This window comes from Thalassophryne amazonica, chromosome 3, assembly GCF_902500255.1.
Source record: "Thalassophryne amazonica chromosome 3, fThaAma1.1, whole genome shotgun sequence".
Taxonomy (NCBI): Eukaryota; Metazoa; Chordata; class Actinopteri; order Batrachoidiformes; family Batrachoididae; genus Thalassophryne; species Thalassophryne amazonica.
This window is the reverse complement of record NC_047105.1, coordinates 110187156-110213997: the sequence shown is the minus strand read 5'-3', so window position 1 is coordinate 110213997 and position 26842 is coordinate 110187156. Positions and strand designations below refer to the sequence as shown.

Sequence of the window (26842 nt, the reverse complement as noted above, 5' to 3'; positions counted from 1 at the left end):
ACCGAGTCGGCATAGGAGGAGCTGCAGCAGCGCCCTGAGCGCGCGCTTCCACCTGCGCGGTGAGAGCCTCCATCCTGCGATTAAGGATGGTGTTTTGCTCGGTCATCAGGTCCATGCGAGCGGTAAAGGCGGTGAGGATGTGCTGCAACTCACCAATCACGCCTCCAGCCGACGCCTGTGCACCCTGCTCTTCCATTGGCTGTCCAACAGATGGTTGACGCCCCTCGGGATCCATGACGTTGGCCGAGATATCCTGTTGGGGAAAGTGTAGTGACACGGACCCACAACAGGGGGCGCAAATGAACGGTCAGATGAGCCAAAAGGTAACAATTTGATGTTGTGAATGTGCACAACGATTATACAGACAATCACAGAATCTGATAGCAGTCAATACACCAAGGTGACGTGTGGGCAGGCTCGAGGATAGAAGACGTCTGTCCTGAGAAGAGCCGGGACCACACGATTTCCATCGCCACAGAACCTGGTGAATACTGGAGCCGCCAAGTCCCGAATTCCCAGGTGATCACCGTCCCCGACTGTCGGATCTGGTACTGCTGGCGAGGAGCACAAACAGTGAGATGTGGGCGTGTGCACACCCAGTAACAAAAACAGTCAGAAGGTGGAAAGTCACCTCCACCTCTAATCACACACTCGTGCAGCTCCTGTTAAACCACTTATCTGGTTTGGGTGTGAAGCGAAGCCGTCGCTGTTCACACCAAACGCCAATCCAGCAGATAAGGCACACCACAGGAAAACGGCTGCAAAAGAGTTCAGACTATGACACAGTTCACAGGTAGATGATATCTCAGCAACGAGGTGGAGATGACGTCCGGTCTTTATGGAGTGAGATGATGTAGTGTAGATGGGTGACAGCTGTCAAGAGATAATGAGTGACAGCTGTCACCCCCGGCTGTGTCCGTGGCGGCAGCGCCCTCTCGTGCCTGAAGCCCGCACTTCAGGCAGGGCGCCCTCTGGTGGTGGGCCAGCAGTACCTCCTCTTCTGGCGGCCCACACAACAGACACAGCCCAAATTGCATATTCGTGAAAGCAAATATTTTAAATAGACAATATGTGCTATTTTGCACATTTGAAAGACGGAATAAACATAACAAATCAGCGCAAATAAAATGGAGGCATGTCTGTGCACACATTACTATTTAATCAGTGGGAAATACAAGTGCAAATGAAGGTGCAGGGTGCAAATGTGCTAGTTTCATGATACAAATTAATCCGTTTCATAGTCATATCATGATATAATCTAATAAGACTGCCATCTGTCATCTCAAACTGTGTGCCCAAACTGTGTGAATTGCAATTTAGAGGACAAATGCAGGCATCAAATCAAATCAAATCAATTTTATTTATATAGCACCAAATCACAACAAACAGTTGCCCCAAGGCGCTTTATATTGTAAGGCAAAAGCCATACAATAATTACAGAAAAACCCCAACGGTCAAAACGACCCCCTGTGAGCAAGCACTTGGCAAAGTGGGAAGGAAAAACTCCGTTTTAACAGGAAGAAACCTCCAGCAGAACCAGGCTCAGGGAGGGGCAGTCTTCTGCTGGGACTGGTTGGGGCTGAGGGGTGAGAATCAGGAAAAAGACATGCTGTGGAAGACAGCAGAGATCAATTACTAATGATTAAATGCAGAGTGGTGCATACAGAGCAAAAAGAGAAAGAAAGCCTAATCTTAAAAGTAGAGAGGGTGTCTGTCTCCCTAATCCGAATTGGGAGCTGGTTCCACAGGAGAGGAGCCTAAAAGCTGAAGGCTCTGCCTCCCATTCTACTCTTAAAAACCCTAGGAACTACAAGTAAGCCTGCAGTCTGAGAGTGAAGCGCTCTATTGGGGTGATATGGTACTAGGAGGTCCCTAAGATAAGATGGGACCTGATTATTCAAAACCTTATAAGTAAGAAGAATAATTTTAAATTCTATTCTAGAATTAACAGGAAGCCAATGAAGAGAGGCCAATATGGGTGAAATGTACTCTCTCCTTCTAGTTCCCGTCAGTACTCTAGCTGCAGCATTTTGAATTAACTGAAGGCTTTTCAGGGAACTTTTAGGACAACAGACATGAGTGGTTGACTGCTGAAAAAATGCATTTTACACAGAATGCATGGAATTAGCAGCCAGAAGACCTTTAAAGATGTACCTCATAAAATGCACATTCCTGAAGCCTTCAGACACACAAAACACACAGTTACAAACTGGATTATTGTCCACTGCAGCACTTATTAAGGTTTGTGGAATAACTGTTTAATTGTACTTTCACTGTAACACATGATTTTTTGGTCTTTTTGTTCTGTGTGTATGATTAGTGCCTGCAATGTGTTTTCCAATCAAAGCACAGGTTGTTACCATGCCCCAACCTCTGGTGCTGAAAAATGAACCTAATGAAGAAATGCCAAATTTCACAACACTTCCCTGAATGGCCACTTGAGGCTGGCTTCAAAAGTGAGTCACACCCCACACAAACATCTGGCCAACGTTACAGCAGAAATAGAAATGTTTACAGTTTGGAAGAAAACATTGTTTTGGTCTTATACACAGTAAAATCACCAGTGTAAAACTGATGCTGACAGTGTTAAATTAACACTGCCACTGTAGATATGGTCCTAATCTGGCCAGAATGGGACCACATGTTCACTGGCAGTGTTAACACTATAAGACAACTATGGAGGTATTTATAAAAGTCATCAGTTTAAGCTATTTTATGTCATAACATTAAGAATATGGTTCCTTTGTGTGACGGCTAGTGTGTGCTGATGGTGACCATGACCCCACTAGCAAGGGTAGCTAGTTGCTTTGGAATTCTTTCTTCTTTCTGAGTATTTTATTATGATGTAGTGTATCTAGAAAGCATTCACAGTGCTTCACTTTTTCCACATTTTGTTGTTACAGCCTTTTTCCAAAATGGAGTAAAACCATTTTTCCCCCTCAAAATTCTACTCATGGAACCCCATAATGACATGACAAATATCACACCCTTTGTTCAATGCTTAGTTGATGCACCTTTGGCAGCAATTACAGCCTCAAGTCTTCTTGTATATGATGCCACAAGCTTGGTGCACCTATCTTTGGGCAGTTTTGCCCATTCCTCTTTGCAGCACCTCTCAAGCTCCATCAGGTTGGATGGGGAGTGTCGGTGCACAGACATTTTCAGATCTCTTCAGATATGTGAAGATATTCCACTCCAGGCCGAAACACCGGACTTTAGTGATAGGGGATTCTATCACCCGCAAAGTCAGGTTACAGACGCCGGCTGACATTAAATGTATTCCTGGGGCCAGAGCTCCCGACATTGCATCTCATCTTAGGGTGCTGATGCTGCAGAAGGGAAAACAGACGAAGGAACATGACATGAGATATAGTCACATAGTTATTCATGTTGGCACCAATGATATCAGGATGAAGCACTCAGAGGTCACAAAAATGGACATGGAGAGGACTTGTGACCTTGCCAGAAAGATGTGTCGGCATCGATTAATAGTCTCTGGTCCCCTCCCCTCCCGGGGTACTGATGAGGCATATAGCAGGCTGACATCATTAAATAGGTGGCTGGCGCAGTTTTGTAGACAGCAAGGCTTTAGCTTTGTTGATAACGGGCCTTTGTTCTGGGGCCACCGTGGCTTGCTGATGCCGGACGGCCTCCATCCTACTGAGGAAGGCACTGCGATCTTGTCTGCGAACATAGATAGAGCTCTACAGGGAGGGTAACATTAGGAATCTACAGCAGGCCACGGAGCAGGTGATTAGAGACCCTGCAAGGCTTATGACAAATGTGGGTGTGGAATCCATTAGCTTAGCAGGAAATTTAGTGCAGAAAATCCACTATGGTGATAGTGCAGTTTATTTGCCAGGGAGGGAATTTCAACAAGTTGAGACTGTGGCCTGCTTCCGTAGTCATGTCCATAAAAATCATAGAGGGATATGCTTTCCAAACTTAATACCCATTACTATATTGGATGATGTTGAAATTGAGGATGGCCCAGTGGTTGTTCCAGCAATAGCAAAGATTTTGTGTCTGCTACCTACAACCCGCGTGGAATGTCTTAAACCCAAACCTACTTCTAAGCATCTTATATATGCTACTCTGGAACCACCCCTAAACCCAAACAGTTCAACTGTCAACCCCACTGAATTCCTTAGATTGGGTCTCATTAACATAAGATCACTGTCCTCGAAATCATTGTTGATCAATGATCTAATTATTGATCATCACTTAGATATGATTGGGCTATGGAAACCTGGCTTAAACGTACAGCTGTCCTCCCCTTAAATGAGGCCTGCCCACCAGCATATACATTTAGTCACGTCCCTCGTGATGCGAAGCAAGGTGGGGGTGTTGCTCTTATTGATAAATCTAGGTTTAGCTTATTAGCTGTTGGGGGTTACAAATATCACTCATCTGAGCATCTGATTCTCCGCTCTGCTCAGGATATTACACATTGCCAAGGTCAGAAGAATAAAAATCAGTCGTATTACTCTGTCACTGTATATAGGCCTCCTGGCCCATATTCTGAATTCTTAGATGAATTTGGTGCGTTCATCTCTAACTTGTCAACTAGTGTAGATAACATTCTGATCAGTGGTGACTTTAACATTCATATAAATAAGCCTTCTCATCCCCTCTGCAAATCATTTATGGAAATTGTGGATGCATTAGGATTTTGGCAATGCATTCGGGATTCGACGCACATTAGTGGAAATACCCTGGATCTGGTTCTCGCACGTGGTATTGCTGTCACGAATATTGACATCATGCCTCTTACATCAGTGGTGTCTGATCACTCACTTATTAAGTTTACAGTTTCGCTGCCGTGTTTAGTGGAACAACAACCTTATATATCTTTACGGCGATGCATCAACTCCTCAACTAAGACTGAACTTGAAGCTAGATTGCCTGATGTCTTAGCTTCACATCTGACAAATACCCAGTCAGTAGACAGACTTGTGGATAGTTTAAACTCAGTGCTCAAAACTACACTTGACATGATTGCACCACCTATGTTAAAACTGCGCTCCCCCAAATCACAGTCACCTTGGTTCAATGATTATCTGCGTGACCTCAAGCATAAAGCAAGAGGTCTAGAACGGAAATGGCATCGTTCAAAATTAGAAGTATTTCACGTTGCGTGGCGTGATGCTATCTTAGACTATAAGCATGCATTATTGGCTACAAAGCGGACTTACTACTCTGATTTGATCAACAAAAACAAGCATAACTCAAAGTTCTTGTTCAACACGGTGGCAACACTTTTGCATGGACAACCACCTGTAGTTCACTCTCCTTTTACAGCACAAGATTTCCTGGATTACTTTGGGAAGAAAATAGAAGACATCAGGTTAAACATATCCCGGCATGCCTTAATCCAGTCACTACACCCTGCTATTGATGTGGGTGCCACTACTGAGTTATTACCTAGATTTACAGAATTTGACAGTATCTCACTAGGCATGCTGACAAAACTCGTAATGTCAACAAAAAGAACAACCTGTTTATTTGATCTTATACCAACAAAACAGTTTAAGGACCTGTGGCCCACTCTTGGGCCGACTGTACTGAAAATTATTAATCTTTCTTTAACTTCTGGATCTGTTCCTAAATGTTTCAAATCTGCAGTGATTAAACCATTACTTAAGAAACCTAATCTTGACCCTGGTGTATTGACAAACTATCGGCCGATATCAAATCTATCATTTTTCTCTAAAATTCTGGAAAAAGTGGTGTCACGGCAGCTCGTAGACTATCTTACTGAGAATAATCTCTTTGAGCTACTGCAGTCTGCTTTTAGAAAATATCATTCCACAGAGACGGCTCTCACTAAAGTGGTGAATGATCTTCTGCTTACAATGGATTCGGACACCACTATGGTTCTGTTGCTGTTAGATCTCAGTGCTGCATTTGATACAGTAGATCATCATATTCTACTTGATAGGCTGGAAAATCATTTTGGGATTACTGGGAGTGCCCTTGCATGGCTGACGTCATACTTGACCAGTCATTCTCACTGTGTTTTGTACAGTAACACTACCTCTAACCTTAGTGACATGAAATTTGGGGTTCCACAGGGGTCTGTCTTAGGCCCCCTGCTTTTTCCCTTTATATAGCACCCCTTGGGCACATATTGCGGCGTTTTGGGATTACCTTTCACTGCTATGCAGATGATACTCAGTTATACATGCCAATAACTGCTGGTAATCTCATTCACATAAAATCCTTAGAAGATTGCCTTGCAGCAGTGAGAAGATGGATGTCTAGAAACTTCCTACTTCTACTGAAATGATGGTTCTTGGTCCAGTGAGACATCGGCATCAATTTGACCAGTTAACGCTCAGCCTCGGCTCGTGTGTCATACATCACACTGACAAAGTGAGGAACCTTGGGGTAATTTTTGATCCTTCATTGTCCTTTGGCCTCCACATTAGAAATATTACTAGGACTGCTTTCTTCCACCTGCGAAATATAGCGAAGATTCGTCCCATCCTGTCTATGGCTGATGCTGAGACCCTGATCCATGCATTTATCTGTTCTAGATTGGACTACTGCAATGTTTGATTTTCTGGTTTACCGCAGTCTAGCATTAGGGGTCTCCAATTGGTTCAAAATGCTGCAGCCAGACTTTTGACACGAAGCAGAAAGTTCGACCACATTACACCCATTTTGGCATCCCTTCACTGGCTTCCTGTCCCAGTGAGATCAGATTTTAAGGTTCTGCTAGTAACCTATAAAATTATTCATGGACTGGCACCCTCCTACCTAGCTGACCTAATTAAACCTTACGTACCGGCCCGGGCTTTACATTCTCAGGGTGCAGGACTACTTTGTGTCCCTAAGATGAATAAGAAGTCTGCGGGTCACAGAGCTTTCTCTTATCGTGCCCCTGTTCTGTGGAATGATCTCCCTGCGTCAACAAAACAGTCAGATTCTGTGGAGACTCCAGACTTAAGATGCTCTTATTTTCCCTTTCGTATGGCTAGCATACTGGTACAGTTTTGTTTTATGCTTTTTACTCTTTTAATTCATTTTATTAGTAATTGGAGTGGGCCGCGGCCTCAACTTTACCTAAATTCTGGGTCTTTTGGTGAAGTTTAGGGCTAGTGGCCAGCGATCACCTTAGTATTTCTCTGTTTTTCTTGTTGTTTAATGCTGACAAATAGCCAATAGCATTTCTTGTATATTCGTCCGTGAATTGTTCTGTGAATTGTTCTGTAATTTATGTTTTGTAGCATGGCCCAAGCAGAGGGTCACCCCTTTGAGTCTGGTCTGCTTGAGGTTTCTTCCTCAGAGGGAGTTTTTCCTTACCACTGTTGCTCTGGGGGTTGGTAAGATTAGATCTTACCTGTGTGAAGCACTTTGAGGCAACTCTGTTGTGATTTGGCGCTATATAAATTAAAATAAATTGAACTGAATTGAAAACATGTTCAATCAGATTCAGGTCTGGGCTCTGGCTAGCCCACTCAAGGACATTCACAGAGTTGTCCTGAAGCCAGTCCTTTGATATCTTGGCTATGTGCTTAGGGTCATTGTCCTGCTGAAAAATTAACCATAGCCCCAGTCTAGGATCAAGAGCGCTCTGGAGCAGGTTTTCATCCAGGATGTCTCTGTACATTGCTGCATTTGTCTTTCCCTCAATCCTGAGTAGTCTCCCAGTTGCCACCATTGTTCAATGCTTGTCTCATCAGACCAGAGAATTTTGTTTCTCATGGTCGGGAATCCTTCGGATGCCTTTTGGCAAACTCCAGGCAGGCTGCCGTGTGCTTTTTACTAAGGAATGGTCTGGCCACAAGGGTTCTAGACACGGTGGGTGGTGGCAGGCGACTCTGCCCAGTCCTGCAGATTTTCGCCTGGCTCTTGGGTTCACATCGGCTGTGCTGCACAGCATAGAATTTCTGAAGCATGAAATGAAATCTTGCTCAAAATACCAATTAGATCATATTTCAAGCTTTTATAGTCATAGTTTTGCTTTATTTTGCAGCCAGTCCTTTGATATCTTGGCTATGTGCTTAGGGTCATTGTCCTGCTGAAAAATTAACCATAGCCCCAGTCTAGGATCAAGAGCGCTCTGGAGCAGGTTTTCATCCAGGATGTCTCTGTACATTGCTGCATTTGTCTTTCCCTCAATCCTGAGTAGTCTCCCAGTTGCCACCACTGTTCAATGCTTGTCTCATCAGACCAGAGAATTTTGTTTCTCATGGTCGGGAATCCTTCGGATGCCTTTTGGCAAACTCCAGGCAGGCTGCCGTGTGCTTTTTACTAAGGAATGGTCTGGCCACAAGGGTTCTAGACACGGTGGGTGGTGGCAGGCGACTCTGCCCAGTCCTGCAGATTTTCGCCTGGCTCTTGGGTTCACATCGGCTGTGCTGCACAGCATAGAATTTCTGAAGCATGAAATGAAATCTTGCTCAAAATACCAATTAGATCATATTTCAAGCTTTTATAGTCATAGTTTTGCTTTATTTTGCAATTTTAAACAAATAATTAAAGTAATACGAAATATATTTCTCATTTTCTTCATATCAAATCAACCGCAAGGTGTTCTTTGGAACACCTTGGGATCCCCCAGGAAGCCTTAGAGAACTTTAACGCAATTAGGGAAGAGTGGAAAGAGGTGTTTGGTCAACTGCCACCGCTACACAGAGATAAGCGGCAGAAAATTAATGATGAAAAAAATAAGATATGGAGCAAAGCTGATCTAAGTTTATAACTTCCAATTCTTTTTCAAAAAGATGAACATGTCTGTATAGTCTGGTGAGAGAGTAACAGTAATAATTTTATTTACGTATAACCTTTTTAGGATAAACACATTATTCTTACTCACTGAACCAAATTCATTTGGATCAGTGGACTTGCCTAGCAGATGCTTGGAAAAAGTCAGAAATACTTGTTATTTTCCGGAGGTGTGGAGTTTCAGCCGGTTCTGCTGTGCAAACTCGATTTAATGGGCTCAGACAATATCAGTCAAAAGCAATAATTGTTTTAAAGTCAACATGTATCAAACTGCATTACTTTATTAATAACAATAATTTGTTATCATTATTATTATTATTATTATTATTAGTAGTAGTAGTAGTAGTAGTAGTAGTAGTATTGTATTAATAAATAATAAAATTTTTCAAGGTAGTAGAATCTGGATAATATTATTTTATACATATTATTACATTCATTCATTTTGTAAGATGTCTTCAAAAGGGGATGCTAAAGGACTACGGGAAGGGGGTCTTTCCCACCCCTGAACCTGAGGCCTGCACAGTCTGTGTGCAAGCTGCACAACAGACATATGAAGAGAAAGCGGGTGCACTGGCTGTTTTTGCTCATTGTTATGAGACAGACGTGGAATGTTGCTGATAAAAAAAAGGCTTATTGTGTATTTAAAGTGAATCGTGTGATCCTACTGAGTAAAGTAATGAGTTACTGTGCTTTTCGTGACACTTCAGAAGTTTTTAGACATTTTTTGAAGAAATTCTGTCAGTTGCTTTGACCAGTTTGTTGTTCAGGCAGCCACTGTCCATGGTTCTGATCAGAGACTGGTTTGCAAGATGACAGCTGCATGGTTAGCTTCTCCTTGGAGACAGAGTGTGCATTTATGTGTGTGTGTGTGTGTGTGTGTGTGTGTGTGTGTGTGTGTGTGTGTGTGTGTGTGTGTGTGTGTGTGTGTGTGTGTGTGTGTGTGTGTGTGTGTGTGTGTGTGTGTGTGTGTGTGTGTGTGTGTGTGTGTGTGTGTGTGTCCACAGGGGTTGGGAGTTGAGGGATGGGGGTGAGGGCAGTGTGAGGAAAATATATGCACTGGGTCCCAGTATAACTATGTTACACCATTGTTATTTGTTGTTACTTTTTGTGTTAAATTCAGTTTTATGGTCCTATTAGTCATTATTATGCATGGCTGTGTTCAAAGCACCTGTGTTGTGAATCTGCTTATGTAAAGTGTTTCACTTTTATACAGCACTAGCCAGTTCTGGATTTTAGCTGTGGATTTTGAGGTGATGGTCGAAACAATTTCTGGTAATAGACAATATCAGAGCATCAGCTCTGCACCCAAACACACCTCATATTTAGACAAACACACTCACAAATAACCACTGCTCTTTGTCCCATTTGAAAGCTACAACCCTCAGCGTTTGATTCCTACAGAATGTATTTATGATGCTGGAGTCTGCACCTGCAGTAAGCGTCCCGTAGAAGTACCGATGTGGGCTACGGTCTTGTTTTCTATGGTTGTGACCAGTAGAGAGGTGAGCAGGATATCTGTCATCCGCCTGTTGAAGAGGTCCACTCTGTAATAGGGCTTTGACACCATAGTGGGATGGTCTCTGCAGGTGGCGTTGTTCTCCATGCTCTAGTACCAATGCCACAGACAGTAGAGGACATGGGAGAGAAACAGTGAGGAAGAAAATGAGACAGAAAATACAACTAATATACAAATATGAGGAAATTGTGTGGTTTTGTTTTCAAGAGTTGCTGTTGTTAGTATCTCCATGTGTGTGTGGGAGATAGGGGTGGGATTAAACCGGATCTGTTTGTTTGTGGTGAATATTTTGTCAGGTATCTTGTGATTTGTGTGTATCAGACCCCAGCCTCTTTGTTTCACACATTCTGGACCTGTCCAAGACTACACTGTTATTGGCAGTCTATTTTTAACACAACTTCTGCAGTCTGTGGCAGGACTGTCCATCCCTCCCCACTGACGTCTCTGTATGGAGTTGTTCCTCTGGAGGCCTCATTAGGTAAAAATCAAAAGGCTATGATTGTGTTTTGCTCTCTGTCGGTCAGAAGACTCAGTCTCTACCGATGGAAGGAGCCACATCCACCTTCTAATTGTCAATGGATGAGAATGGTCATGTATCATATTCATTTGGAAAAGATCAGATACACTGTAAAAGGGTCTGTTAAGGTTTTTTTTTTTCTGAGACTTTGTCTGTAGATATTTTAGTTTAAATACCATTAGGTTTTGTGATACATGCCAATATATCCAAAAACTGTTTGTTTTTATTTAGATGACTGTACAACTTAAATGTTTTCAGTGTTTGTGATCCAGTATAGAAGGGGTGGGGTGGGAGGGTTATTTTAAGTTTGTGTTATCTGCAGTGGTGGGCACAACTAACCAAAAAAGGTAGCTTCGATAATCGCTAATCAGCTAACTCAAAAGTTATCTTTTATAACGCAAAACCGATAAACCACCAAAAAGTTTATCAGAAGCTACAGCTAACCGCTAACTTTCAGTATTGTCTCTGGTACACTCTCAGCTATTAACAAGCCGATTTTGAGTTTAAACATCGCCAGCACTTCTGATAGAATCAAAGGCGAACACACAGCCAATGAGTCAGCACTTCTAGCTTTGTGCACCCTGCCCACTGCTGCAGCGAAGTGGCATTTACCTTGACAGCATACAGCAGTTCAGCCATGAGGTAGACGTCTTGAAAAGGAAAGCAGGTTTGACTTATGGTTTTGAATTTTAAATCAAATCAATCCGGATAGAATAATTACATTAATGTCAACTCTTAAAATGTACAAAGTGAAAATATAACACATATCTGTTCATTTTAAAATAATGCACTAATTCTGAAGATTTGAACACATACAGATGCCCAAAGGGATTATGGGTAAATTGTTATTCAGTGTTATTTTTGTGTGGGAGCAGGCGGAAATCGTTTGTAAGCGCTGCACTGAGTGAGTGTGCACTCCCACACCGGCTCCTACAGGCTGAATTAGGCTTCCCACCGGCTCCTGTCAGTTTCCTGTCGGTTCCTGTGGGCTCCTGTCGGTGTTTAGTCGCACCGCTCCCCACCCATCAAAATGCATGACAACACTGCCTTCTATTGGATGGAAATGTGAATAGCAACTTATATATTTGTGAAATTCAAATGCAGTTTTGCGCTGAGAATGTCTCAATATTGTGTAAGTGAGCAACATGATGAATGCGTGTGATCGGTGATCTACAAATGTTGAATTACACTTCACAAACAGAATTTTCAGTTTTGCAGATGCCTTTTTTTACAAATGAAAAAAGTATATATTCACAAATAAACATTTATTTGTAAAAATCAACACACAAGTTACAAATCAGAAATTTGTGATGACAAAGCATGTGTACAAATCAACTATTTATTTGAAGGTTTATTTTGAACAAGTGAACAAAAAATACTTGTGCTTCAATAAAGGACAATGGTACTAAATATGAATAAATATGAATAATATAAATATGATATATATTTTTTATTTTCCTATTTTGCACACTAAAATAATCATGCCATTTCAGACAGAACCTCTACCAATTATTAATGTTATAAAACCCGAATCTCTATAATTTGTAACTAAGAAATGCTCAATTAGTTAAGTTTGTGCATGACATCTTTAAACAAAGGTAGCAGAAGAGCAATAAATAAAAACAACTAAACTGCTTCAGTGATATTAAATTGTGATATGAACCTGAAAAAATCCTGGATAAGTCTTCCGCATACATCATAGTAATGATTAGTCTGCCATTGACATTAGGAAGATGTGGATTTTGATAGTAAAACAAAAAAGCTATGAAGATGGGTAATCACTTTTATATCAGATATTGTTATTCAATTTGTTTGAACTACACTGTATTTACAATGTACTCCAACAGCAGATTGCTGTAAAATGTATTGATTATACAGGTACTATCTGTACAATACAGTTCACCAAAGTTATTTCTGTTAGTCATTTCATTAACCACATTCATAAATACTGGTAATTTTGATACACATAATGTAATAAGCATTTGCCTTTGCCTTGATAATAGGAACAATAAATAGTTGAAGATCATGCTGTGCATTTAAATGACTTATTCCAAATGTCACTGCATCAAAACACCCCATAATGACCTGATTTTTTTTCCCAAATTTATTTCCACATAGAACCTGAGATGTGCATGGTTTTTTTGTGTAACACAGCATGACACATGAATGACTGTAATTATTATGAGTTGTATCAAAATGTACTCTGGTCCACCTGTAATTCTTAAGATAATGAACACAAAATAAACAGCAAAGGGTCACCCCTTTGAGTCTGGTCTGCTTGAGGTTTCTTCTTCATAGGGAGGGAGTTTTTCCTTACCACTGTCACCTTTGTGCTTGCTCTGGGGGTTGGTAAGGTTAGACCTTACTTGTGTGAAGCGCAACTTTATTGTGATTGGGCGCTATATAAATGAAAATAAATTCGGAGAAAAAATTAAAATAATGAAAAATAAATTAAACCACTAAAATATGCCTGATGTTTACAATGAATGATTATTTATTTTAATTCTGTGAATGAGGAGACAGTAGCCTCTGTGCTGTTGGAGCAGTAGCCTATCAGGAGCAAGAAACTGACACCAACAATTGAAACTCACAAAATATAACGGAATCAGCACCCACTAAATTTCCTTTTGATCTTAACAAATCATATTGCTTGTGCAAACCTCACCAGTTTGCATGTTCCTTCCCAGAATTTTGCGCACTCATGTAGACAAACCCCGAATTGCATATTCATAAAGGCAAACATGCTAGATGGACATTAGAGGCTATTTGGTGCATTTGACAGGTGCAATTCTTGTTGCACACTGCTAGTAATTCAGCATGTAGCTGAATTTGCAAGTGCAAAGGTGTTGGTGCATGGTTTTGCACATACAAACCCTTAGTAGGTCAGAGTGTTAGTGAGGTAAATGTGCATACTTTCAGCTCTGAACTGACATTTTGAACTTTGCAGTGGCTACAACAAGCAGTTTACACTTCAGTTCCTTGTGCCTTGTATAATATCATTAATTAACCTGTTGGCTTCTGCTCGCTAACAAGGTGTTTGCAATATAAACAGAAAATGCAGTGATTGAATTCATTTTGCTTCTTGTTGCAGCAGCACCACATTTAAAAAATAAATGTGTCTTATTATATATATGTGTTTTTCCTCTTCATGACACATTTGAACAGATGTGACTAATTCGCCTATCATAGTCCAGAAAATATGGTCATTTGTTTTCAAGCATCCTGACAAACCAACCAAAGCAGGCAAGAATATAACCAATGTGTCTGCAGACTTATGGGCCTTTCACACTGAACATGTCGAAAGCATCAAATGCGTCAAAAATTAGTCTAAAAAGCATTATTTTCAATGAGATGCATTGCTTTTTAGATGCATCAGAAGCGTCGCATCAAAAGCCGAGCTAAAGCGACGCTTCTGACGGGAGCGAGCATTGCCGGTCTTTTGACGCTCTGAGCTGTGAAGTAGCTTCGTGCTGTCCAATAGGAATGACGCGTCGGGCCAAAACACAGAAGACTAGTGGCAGAAACCACTGATCTCTACAAAACAGATCGGTGCAGAAACCACAGAAAGATGTCACAGGACTGCTCGTTTATAGAGCAGTTTTCTGAAGAAAAATCCTTGGAAATGTTTTTTTGTTGTTGTTGTTTGTAACCTCAAAATTTCTGATTACTGTTAAAAAAAGTTTAGAACGCTTTTAATTAAAATAGCTAAATAAATCAATAAATGGTTCTTTAGAAACCTTTAACCTGTAAATTAAAACCACCTGTTATTTCAGATTAGATAATTTCTTGTTATAACATAAGGAACCTTGGACATTTATTTTTAGACAAATAAAATAACATGGAAATTTGTACATTTTTTAAGTCTGGTAGATTATTTATATCTCATTTCAACCAGAAAAACAGACACTAAATAAATACAAATGTTTATTACAAATGCAACAGGAAATAATTTAACAATGACTGCAGTGTGACTGTAAAGTAGGATTTCTGTGAAATAAACCTCATGATGATTTTTTTTATAGTCATTTCAACTTGTAATTATGTCAAAATATGTAATTGCCTTTAATGTTGTTATCAGGACAGAGTCATTTCTAAAATATGAATTTGAGCACAATAAATAGAGAGCTTCTACTTGTGCAAATGTCTTTTGACTTTGATTTTGTGGACATTTTTAATGATCTATTCATTTATTGTTAAACTATAAAATGAAACAGCTTTTTAAAAAATAATAAAATAGTTGCTGTTGAAAGAGCCTTTTATTGAGAAGCAGGTGATGTTATGCTGGATTCTCAGGACCCTCTTCTGCAGCTTTGAACTCTGGTGGTGTTGCTGAAGACACTTTTGTACTATGTTTTAGAGCAGAGATGTTTTCTTTCAACTGGACTGCATGATGTTCAGCTCACCAATGGAAGTTTGGTTGTCTGCACAGCAAATGTTCCTGATTGGGACAAATAAAAATATGTCTTAAAATATAAAGAAACACTAAACAGTTTATATTAAAAAAAAAAAAAAATGGGGGGAAAAAACGTAAAAAAAAAAAAAAAAATGATGGAAAAAAAAAAGGCCCGAAAAAAGTTATTTAAAATTGAGCTTTTGTGGTCTCCAAAAAAAGCTGTAGCTTTATTTGGTAAAAATAAAAAAGACTGAACCATTTACAAATTAAAGCGTTCACTCAGATCAACTGTGCTAAAAGGCTAATCTAACGTTAGCCGGTCATTAAACCTTCACAGCTGTTATGGTTCGGGTGTGGATGGACAACGAACCCAGAAGCAGGGAGCAGAGAGGAATGTGTTAAACATGGATTTATTATAGCAAGAAGTGTCAGAGTATTTTAAGCTGCCTATCCGAGTGGAGACCGGCCCGCACGGCGGTGGAAACAGGAGAACCGTAGCCCAGAGTACTTCTGTCCTGGTAGGTGGATCCGGAGCCAGGTGGCCGCCTGCAAGCTGTCGACAAGGCTGGAGAGGAGAGACAGATGGGTGAGTGCTGAGTCGGTAGCTTCCAGAAGTGAGTCTCACAGTCAAACAGTGACAAACTATCACAGCTGGTCGTAATATGCAGATAATTAGACAGACGGATTCAGTTCAGTTTCTTCTTAATGTTTGTTGTCAGAAAAAGTTCACAGTTCAGTTTGTACAATATTCCAAGCAGAGCTCAGTGTGAAGCTGCTCGTGTGGGCAAAAATGACAAACACTTAGCTGGTAAATTGCTAGAGCGAGAGCTCCACGCACAGGCTGCAGAAAAAAGCTGATCTTGGAGCGGCAGCAACAAGGAGGGTGTCAGCTCTGAGCTGGGGCTCCGACAAGAGGTGTGTGGAAACACCAAAGAGTTAGAAAATATTCTACTTCTGGAAAAGTAGTGAGGCCAAGCTTACCGTGTGGATTAGCTGAGTTTCTGGTGACAATGGGATGAAGAGACGGGGTTGATATACAGGAGCTGATGGAATGTGGAACAGGTGTGTCGATCAGCTTGAGACACACCACCTGTGCAGAGAGGAGAGAAAGCAGCAGCAGAACAGAGCAGGCAGCCCACAACAGTACCACCCCCTCAATGGGATCCCCCATGCGACCTACCAGGACGATCAGGGTGCTCCCCATAGAAGTCCCAGATGAGGGAGGGATCCAAGATGAGCCCCCGCTTGACTCAGGAGTGTTCCTCCGGTCCGTAGCCCTCCCAGTCCACCAAGTACTGGAAGCCCCGCCCCCGACGACGAACGTCCAGGATCTTCCGGACGGTCCAGGCTGGGTGACCGTCCACCATCCAGGCAGGGGGTGGCTCAGGAGCAGGAGGACACAGCGGACTTACACGAACCGGCTTAAGTCTGGAGACGTGGAAGACCGGGTGGATCCGCAGCAAACGGGGGAGACGGAGCCAGACGGCCAACGGATTAACCACCCGGTCGACGACAAAAGACCCGATATAACGGGGAGCCATCTTCGGAGAGTCCACCTGGAGGGGAATGTCCTGAGAGGAAAGCCACACCTCCTGCCCGGGTCGATAGGCGGGGGCAGGGGTCTGATGCCGGTCAGCATGGCCCTGCGTCCGGGTACAGGTCTTCAGCAGGGCAGAGCGGGCGGTCTTCTACACCCGCCGGCATCTCCTGAGGTGGAGCTGCACAGATGGAACTGAGACCTTGGCCTCCTGAGAAGGGAAGAGAGGCGGCTGATAACCCAGGGAGGCCTCAAAGGGGGAGAGTCCTGTGGCCGAAGAGACCTGGGAATTGTGTGCATACTCCACCCAAGGTAAGCGTTGGCTCCAGTCCGACAGGTGCGAGGCAGAGACACACCGTAGGGTGGCCTCACGGTCCTGGTTAGTCCGCTCTGCCTGCCCGTTGGTTTGTGGATGAAACCCGGACAACAGGCTGACCGAGGCTGCAAGCGCAGTGCAAAAGCTCCAACTGGGGTCGCCGGTCAGATACTGGAGGTTTCTTCCTGTTAAAAGGGAGTTTTTCCTTCCCACTGTCGCCAAGTGCTTGCTCACAGGGGGTTGTTTTGACCGTTGGGGTTTTTACGTAATTATTGTATGGCCTTGCCTTACAATATAAAGCGCCTTGCGGCAACTGTTTGTTGTGATTTGGCGCTATATAAATAAAATTGATTGATTGATTGATTGATTGGGGTATGCCATGCAGCCAGACGACGTGGAGGACGATAAGGTCGGCGGTCTCCTGGGCAGTTGGTAACTTTGGCAGGGGGACAAAGTGGGCTGCCTTGGATAACCATTCCATGAATGTGAGGATGAATGTGTTACCCAGGGATGGAGGAAGTCCTGAGACGAAGTCCATCCCGAGGTGTGACCATGGGTGGCTTGGAATCGGGAGAGGCTGCAGGAGTCCAACAGGCGGTTGGTGGGAGGACTTGCTGCAGGCACAAACAGAGCAGGCTAGGATGTACTCCCTCACATCAGCCTGTACCGTGGGCCACCAGAAATGATGACGTAACAGATCTAGAGTATGGGTGACCCCGGGATGGCATGACAGTTTGGACGAGTGGCAGAACTGAAGTACCTGGGAACGAACCTCCGGTAGAACAAAAAGCCGACCGGGCCCCCCCCCAACCCCCGGGATCCGGATGATGGGTGAGGGCTTCCTGGATGGCTCGCTCAACATCCCAGGTCAGTGCCCCCACAACCATGGATCGAGGCAGGATGGTCTCTGAAGTCTCTGATGGGTCCTTGGAAGACAAAACTGGCGGGACAGTGCATCAGGCTTGAGGTTTTTGCTACCTGGGCGATAGGAGATGGTGAAATTAAATCTACCAAAAAACAGGGACCACCTGGCTTGCTGGGCGTTCAATCGTTTGTCAGTCTGGATGTACTCCAGATTGCGATGGCCAGTCCAAACAATGAATGGAACCGCGGCCCCCTCCAACCAATGTCTCCACTCGGCTAGGGCTTCTTTGACAGCTAGGAGTTCCCGGTTACCCACGTTATAGTTCTTTTCAGCGGGGGTAAGGTGCCGCAAGAAGTAGGCACACGGGTGTACCTTATTGTCCCCCTCAGACCTCTGAGATAGTACTGTACCAAGACCAGTGTCAGAAGCGTAGACCTCAACTATGAGCTGACAGTCTGGGTCAGGCTGGATAAGTATTGGAGCTGTGGCAAATCATTCTTTCAGAACGGAGAAGGCAGAGTCAGCCTGGGGAGTCCACTGAAACACGGTCTTTGAAGAGTTGAGTGCGGAAAGAGGAGCAGCAATTTGACTGAAGCCGCGTATAAAACGTCTGTAAAAGTTTGCGAAACCCAAAAACTGCTGTAATTGTTTAACTGTTGAAGGTACTGGCCAATTGACGATGGCTTTGACCTTAGCAGGGTCTGGTCTGACCTGATTGTGGGAAATGATGAACCCCAGAAAAGACACAGTGTCAAGATTAAATCCGCATTTTTCAGCTTTGACGAACAACCTATTCTCCAGCAGTCGTTGGAGAACGAGACGCACCTGTTTGACGTGAGTTTGTGGATCGGGGGAGAAGATCAAAATGTCGTCTAGATAGACAAAAACGAACCGGTTCAAAAAATCCCGCAGAACTTCGTTAACCAGCGCCTAGAATGTGGCTGGTGCATTGGTGAGACCTAAGGGCATGATGAGATATTCAAAATGTCCCAAAGGGGTGTTGAAGGCAGTTTTCCACTCGTCCCCCTCCTGAACACGCACCAGGTGATAGACATTGCGAAGGTCCAATTTGGAAAATATGGTCGCCCCATGCAAGGAACTAAACGCAGAATCGAGAAGGGGTAAAGGGTACCTATTGCGGACCATAATAGCACTTAGTCCCCGGAAGTCGATGCAGGGGCGAAGGGCAGGGCTGGATCAATCCCGCAGCCAGGGAGTCCCCAATATAGGTCTCCATTGACTCGCGTTCCAGGTGGGAGAGATTGTACAATCTCCCAGATGGGAGAGGAGCGCCAGGAAGCAAATCAATGGCACAATCATAAGGACGATGAGGAGGTAGTGAGAGTGCACGATCCTTGCTGAAGACCTCACCAAGGTCGTGATACTCTAAGGGTACAGAAGACAAGTCAGGAGGTGTGGCGACCTTCTCCTTGGCTTTCACGCAGGGAGGAACCGAGGAACTAAGGCACCCCTGGAGACAGGCTTCACTCCATTGAGTTATAGCCCCGATCTGCCAATTGATTCTGGGATTATGTCTAAAAACCCACGGGTGGCCTAGAACCAGGGGGGAAGAGGATGGAATCACGTAGAACTGGATGGAGTCACGATGATTCCCTGACACCACTAATGTAACTGGAACGGTGCGGTGAGTGACAGTAGGAAGGGGTGTGCCATCCAGAGCATGCACGGACAGTGGGGAAGGTAGTGCCTCGAGTGGTATTTTAGATTTAGACACAAAAGTGGTATCAATAAAATCGTCCTCAGCCCCAGTATTGATTAGAGCTGGAACCGAAAGCGTTTCATTGTCAAAATAAAGCGTGGCTGGGATTTGGGTGCGATTAGAACCCACACCTGTGAATTTGGCTTGGCTCACCCGTAACCCGGACCTTATGGATGAGCATGGTCTTTTGGCCAAATGGGGCAGGTGCTAAGGCTGTGCCCCTTAGCACTACAATAGACACATTCCCCAGATGCCAGTCTCCGTCTGCGCCCTTCTGGGGGCAATTTGGCCCTGCTGAGCTGCATAGGTTTGCCAGCAGGGGAAGCTGGTGTGTCTGAGGAGGGCTTGATGGAGCTTGGAAGAGGCGGACCTAGTGTGTGCTGAGGGGAGGGGCGAGCGGAAAAGTCCCGGTCAGCCCGACAGCCTTTCTCACAGCGCTGCTCCCTCATCCGATTATCCAGCCTGATGATCAGCGAAATAAGCTAGTCCAGATCTCTCGGTTCATCCCGGACCGCCAGTTCATCTTTTAACACGTCATTTAGGCCATTGATAAACACACTCTGAAGTGCCGCGCTGTTCCACTCTGCCTCCGCCTCCAACACGCGGAACTCCACCGTGTATTCTGCCGCGCTGCACGACCCCTGTTTAACTGTAACAGCCATTGGGACACAGAATCCTTCCGCGCAGGATGATAAAAAAAAAATGATAAAAAAGGATGATAAAAAAAAAATTCAAGATGGCGATTGCTGAACTTTTTTCAGATTGTGGAAACAGCCAGAGTGTGATGTAGCAATTTCTGCCCCCTTGCCACTTCCGAAGCAAAGTGTCTGACGTCATGATGCGTTGGAAAAGCATCCGACGCATTTTAAAGCTTTGACGCATTGGCCTGACATGTTCAATGTGAAAGGCCCATTACTGTTTTGACAATACAAGCTTTTCTTTTGTGGTGCTTTACAGCTTAATAGACAAACAAAATAACATCAGCATAATAGCCTTCTTCTTTTGTGTGTGTGTGTGTGTGTGTGTGTGTGTGTGTGTGTGTGTGTGTGTGTGTGTGTGTGTGTGTGTGTGTGTGTGTGTGTGTGTGTGTGTGTGTGTGTGTGTGTGTGTGTGTGTGTGTGTGTGTGTGTGTGATCAAAAAAAATCCTGGCTACTACTGGTTTCTACAGTAGTGTAGAAACCTGTCTGCTACAAAGCAGACAATCCCATGTCCTGAATAGTACTTTATTCTCACATAATATTTTATTTACAGTAAGTAATCTTTGTACTCGGGCGGCTGGTTGCTGTGAGCTGAGCTGTTCACCAGGGCAACATAATAAAAAAAGCCCCTGCCATGTCAGAACCTCAAAGTGAATAATCTGTTCTGATAACGTCATTTGATTAAGAGGCCAGAGAAATGATTATGAGCAACACTGTTAACAGAATACTGTGTTGCACCTGTTGATAAACATTAAGCACACAGCCCGTGTGCATGTCTCTGAGATCAGACATAAAACAAAGAGCACAATAATTAGCATGGCTGTAAAAAGAGCACATTAATACAGTACTTATAGTGCATTAATTATTTTTTGTCTAAATTAATTGCACTTTGATCCATTTTGTTTTGACGTCACTTACTTTGTCGGTAATTAAAGAGTGCGACTGTGTGGACACTTTCTAGTCCAGTCCCTGACATGGAGAACTGTGTCCATCACAATGTACCCTTAATTTTTCAGCAGATCTTATTAAAAGAAGAAATTCCAAGTGACATTTGTGAGGGTAGACATCTACCCAATGATATATAAATCTCCTGGGCATAATATAAAATATATCAAATATCATATATATAAAATTTATATATAAAAAAATATAAAATTTATATATTTAAAATTTACAATTGAGCTAATTGTCATGGAGTTATGACTAATTCTTCTCAGGGTTAATTCATATAATTTGAAGGAAAGAAATTTGTTTATGGGATTATTGGGGTGTTCCAACAAACCAGACTGGAAAATCTCAAATTTAGGCTTGCAATTGTCATGAAATTTTTATGTTTATCATGAAATAGCTATTGTTGAGCTTTGCACTGATTTAGTGCTAGTACCCCTCTGCAAGGTAGGATTAATCAAGATTATGAAGACAGTAAAAATGCTCCTGATAACATGATGTTTAACATTTGATTATTTCAGGTAACTGAACCTGCGAACAATTATGTTCATATAAGACTCTCCTGTGAACAATATGGGATTGTATTAACCTGCAGAGGATATGTTGTACTGGGAACAATCAGCTGAAATAGATGTTGCAAATATGTTGTTCAGCAGGTATTTATGATTTTGTGTTGCACAAACTTCAAATTTCACATTTACCTTTTGGCTCAATTTGCATTATCACACCATAATTCATTTTGAATGTGCATAATACTAGTAAATCAATTTTGTGCTTCTTTCTACCTAATTCACAAGAAAAACTTGAAATATAACTTTAACCATATTGATTAGACAAGAATTAAAATATCAATTTATTGATAGTCACCAGGTATCATTTTGGATTTATAGGTCTATAATTAATGGAAATGCCAAAATAACCCCAGAAATTGATTACTCGCCCACAAATTAGCCAGTAAAAGAGGTATAACACATAACTTCAATTTATTTTTCAATTTCAATAATCATTCGTTGTAAACATCAGGCGTATTTTAGTGGTTTAATTTATTTTTCATTTATTTACATTTTTTTCCAATTCATTTTCATTTATATCGCACCAAATCACAACAGGGTTGCCTCAAGGTGCTTCACACAAGTAAGGTCGACCTTACCAACCCCCAGCGCAGCAGTGGTAAGGAAAAACTCCCTCTGAGGAAGAAACTTCAAGCAGACCAGACTCAAAGGGGTGACCCTCTGCTTGGCCCATGCTACAGACAAATTACAGAACAATTCACAAAACGAATATACAGGAAATGCTCTTGGTGCACAGGACAGGAGAGTCTCTGGAACAAATACCACACCCATCTCTGGATGGAGCTGCACCTTAAACAGAGAGAAAAAAACTGAATCAGGCATCAGAAAGACAAGAAATACAGTATAATTTGCCAGCATTAAACAAGAAGAAAAACAGGAAATACTAAGGTGATCACTGGCCACTAGCCCTAAGCTTCACTAAAAGACCCAGAATTTAGGTAAAGTTGAGGCCGCGGTACGCTCCGTTTCCTAATAAAATGACTTAAAAGAGTAAAAAGCGCAGAACTATACTATGCCAGTATGCTAGCCATACAAAGGGAAAATAAGTGCGTCTTAAGTCTGGACTTGAAAGTCTACACAGAATCTGACTGTTTTATTGACGCAGGGAGATCATTCCACAGAACAGAGGCACGATAAGAGAAAGCTCTGTGACCCGCAGACTTCTTATTCACCCTAGGGACACAAAGTAGTCCTGCATCCTGAGAACACAAAGCCCGGGCCGGTATGTAAGTTTTAATTAGGTCAGCTGGGTAGGGAGGTGCCAGTCCATGAACAATTTTATAGGCTAGTAGCAGAACCTTAAAATCTGATCTCACTGGGACTGGAAGCCAGTGAAGAGATGCCAAAATGGGTGTAATGTAGTCGAACTTTTTGCTTCGTGTCAAAAGTCTGGCTGCAGTATTTTGAACCAGTTAGAGAGCCCTAATGCTAGACTGCGGTAAACCAGAAAATAGAACATTGCGGTAGTCACTATATTTCGCAGGTGGAAGAAAGAAGTCCTCGTAATATTTTAATGTGGAGGTCAAAGGACAATGTAGGATCAAAAATTACCCCAAGGTTCCTCACTTTGTCAGTGTGATGTATGACACACGAGCCTAGGCTAAGCGTTAACTGGTCAAATTGATGCTGATGTCTCACTGGACCAAGAACCCTCATTTCAGTCTTATCAGAGTTTAAAAGTAGTAAGTTTCTAGACATCCAACTTCTCACTGATGCAAGGCAATCTTCTAAGGATTTTATGTGGATAAGATTACCAGCAGTTATCAGCATGTATAACTGAGTATCATCAGCATAGCAGTGAAAGGTAACCCCAAAGCGCTGCAATATGTGCCCAAAGGGTGCTATATAAAGGGAGAAAAGCAGGGGGGCTTAAGATGGACCTAATCCTAGGAGTGCTGATTCCGATGTAAATTTTTCAAAGTGACTTTTGCTGGCCATTTTGAAATTAACCCTTATTAGAGTTATGTCCCAATCCTCAACCCTGCTCAGTTTCATCTCAGAGTGGTCTTTAGAGCTTCAGGTCACGAACTGGACTATTTGCATTCAATCATTATGTTCATCCTGCCCAACATCCAGCATTTATGTGGTTTGGATGTGTACCTTTGCACGATTTTGCACATGGATTAACGTTTTGTTCTCTGAACTGCGGAATTAAAAACAACCCTGTTAATGTTTCCAGTACCTCCACATGTAAGTGAAACATCTCTTACTTTTCTTAGGGCCCCTTCACACATAGTACAAATGTGGTCGAACTGCACATGAATTGCACATGAAGCAGGAATCGTATGCAGTACATGTAAATGCCTCGTACACCTGTTGCTACAACTATATGTGCACACCAGCGGCTGAAAGACAGAGTGCGCACTGTGAGAACCCATTCGATCCCTCTTGTGGCAAGTGTCGGCCAGATTCCAGGTGATACACAAGAACATCTAACACTGCTCGCTTGGCACTTAGAAAATGTGTAGCCCTTCGCGCTGTTAACACAAAAACAGTCAGCAAACAATCACTTTCGAGCTGGCGGTGAAATTTGTCTGTGTCCCCATGACTGTGGAGTTGCCAAATACACATGTGGCGTGCCAGAATGTCGCTCCCCCACCCACCAGCAGGCAAGGTGCCTGTCATCTGATCACAGAGTGACACCTTGGTCTGTGTGCTGAATGGACGGGGCATGCTGGCTGCTAACAGCAGCAGCTGTTGAAAACTCTGGTCCTGCACATCACAGCTGCAGAATACGTACCGTGTTTTAACAGACACGTGCGCGTATGTGTGCTTGCTGTCCTTACGTGGAAATACATAAAAACATATATCGCTTTTGCGATGGGCTGGAGAGCGCACACACTGAGAAGCTGTCCCAGCCTCCCAGCTGAAACAGACCATCAGTTCATGTGGACACACAGGAGGTGATCTGAATGTCATGTCTGTCTGACAGGACATGCATGTCCTGTGAGCGGCGCACCGCATGGGCACAATAAGAGAAAGCTCTGTGACCCACAGACTTTTTATTCACCCTAGGAACACAGAGACATCCTGCACCCTGCGAACGCAGAGCCCGAGCCAGTACGTAGGGCTTAATTAACCAGGTCAGCCAGGTAGGGAGGTGCCAGCCCATAAACAATTGTATTGGCCAGGAACAGAACCATAAAATCTGATCTCACAGAGCTAGGATGCCAGTGAAGAGATGCCAAGGGAGGTGGGAGGTGATGGTCTAGTGGTTAAGGCGTTGGACTTGAGACCAGCCTGACTGGAAAATCAGTAAGGGCCCTTGGGCAAGGTCTTTAATCCCCTATTGCTCCTAGTGTGTAGTGAGCGCCTTGAATGGCAGCACCCTCACATCGGGGTGAATGTGAGGCATTATTTGTAAAGTGCGTTGAGCGTCTGATGCAGATGGAAAAGTGCTATATAAATGCAGTTCATTTACCATTTATTTGCCAAAATGGGCGTAATGTGATCAAACGGTTTGCTTTGTGTCAAGAGTCTGGCAGCAGCATTTTGAACCAATTGAGGACCCCTAATGCTGGACTGCGGTAAACTATGTTTGGAATATAGTGATTCCAAGAAACCTATTGATTGGGGTGGGGGGGGTCTGCCTCGCCGGTTCTGCCGTGGTTTTGGGGCCCTGCTCTGGGACTCGTGGGGCCCGGGGTCCTGTGGTTCGTTGGGGGGGTGGGTGGTGGTGGTGGGACACGGGGGGTCTGGCACGGGGGGTGGACGGCTGCTGTGGGTTTGGGGGCTGCGGTTTCCGTGGGGTGGGGTGGGGTGTTGCCCTGTTCTTGCTTAGTAGGTTCCCAATCATGGGCTTGGTGTCCGTGGTGGGATCCGGTGTGGGGGTGGTTTTGGGGGCGAGGGGAGGTTTCTGGGGAGTCCTGCGGGCTGCTGGGGGCATCTCGGGTGTTGGGGGGGCCTCGTGTGCTTCCTGGCCCGGGGGGTGGATCTCGCCTCTTTCCTGGGGGCCTGGCCTGCCCTCGTGTGCCGGTGGTCCCTGCCTGCACTCTGGGTTCAGTTGCGGTGGCTCCTTTGCCCCCTGTCCCCGCTCACTCCTCCCTCTCGGGGCCGTGGGCGGGGTGGTGCCAGTGCCCTGCGCGTTTCCCTCGGGTATGGGGTTACTTCCTGTGTCTCCGTTGGGGGGGGGGGTGGGGGTGCGTTCCGGTGCCGTCGGGCCGCTCCCTTGTTGGTCCGTCGTGCTGTCCTGGTGGCTTTGGTGGCTGCCCTTCCGCTTCCCTTTTTCGCCTGGTTCCTCCTGGGGCCCTGCGTCCTGGGCCCTTTTCCGTCATCGCTTACGGTCTGCTGTATGGCTCCGTGTCTTATGGTAGGGTTCTGTACTTTTATCTTGGCCCAACACACCAGCCACAGTAGTGATCAGATATATAGCTGTGATCTGGGTCTCTGTGTGTGGTTGGTTACATGTTCGTGGCCGACACCACAGTTTGGTTTTGGGTGCTCTCAAGGGGATCAAGACTCTGGTGTCCTAGATTAGGGAATGAATGCTCACTAACTAGACAACAGACTGTCGCTGTCACTGCTTGTTCATGTGTGGTGGTTTGTTCCGGCATGTTTTATGTTGGGGCCCCATCTCCTCTGTCTCACTTCACAGTTATTGCTTTCACCACTTGTCTTTCGTTTTTGTCTGTCTTCGTGTTGCTTTGGTGGTCGGTCCCTCCTGATAGAAGTTGTCAGTCGGCTTTGAGTAGGATCTTGTAGGGTGATCGGGAAGGGCGGGTGGGGGTCACACACGCACACCACATTCACTCACGCACTACATACCTTCTGTCCTGCAAGAATAAATTGCATATATGTGTATTAATGTTCATAAATGGTTCTACAGGTGTGGCATTTACCATTACTATATATGCAGACAGGGGGGAAAAAAAGCCCTATTGACTGTGGGGTCAAAAGGTCAAGGTCACTGGAGCATATTTCATAAAAATATTCTGAGCACAATAGCCTCTTTAATAATTGCCTGATTGTCACCAAGCTTGGTACTGTATGTGTGCTGGGCATAGTGACCACAAGAACCCTATTGATT

At 43.8% G+C, this 26842-nt stretch overlaps 1 protein-coding gene across 1 annotated transcript in view; it reads right to left on the bottom strand.

The window, feature by feature from the left end:
- mst1rb (macrophage stimulating 1 receptor b) overlaps nucleotides 1-26842 on the bottom strand; it is a 203679-nt gene that overhangs the window by 81258 nt on the left and 95579 nt on the right. Inside the window, exon 3 of the mRNA XM_034167302.1 lies at nucleotides 10163-10339. Coding sequence (XP_034023193.1) covers nucleotides 10163-10339 — 177 coding nt within the window. The remainder of the gene's footprint in view (nucleotides 1-10162; nucleotides 10340-26842) is intronic.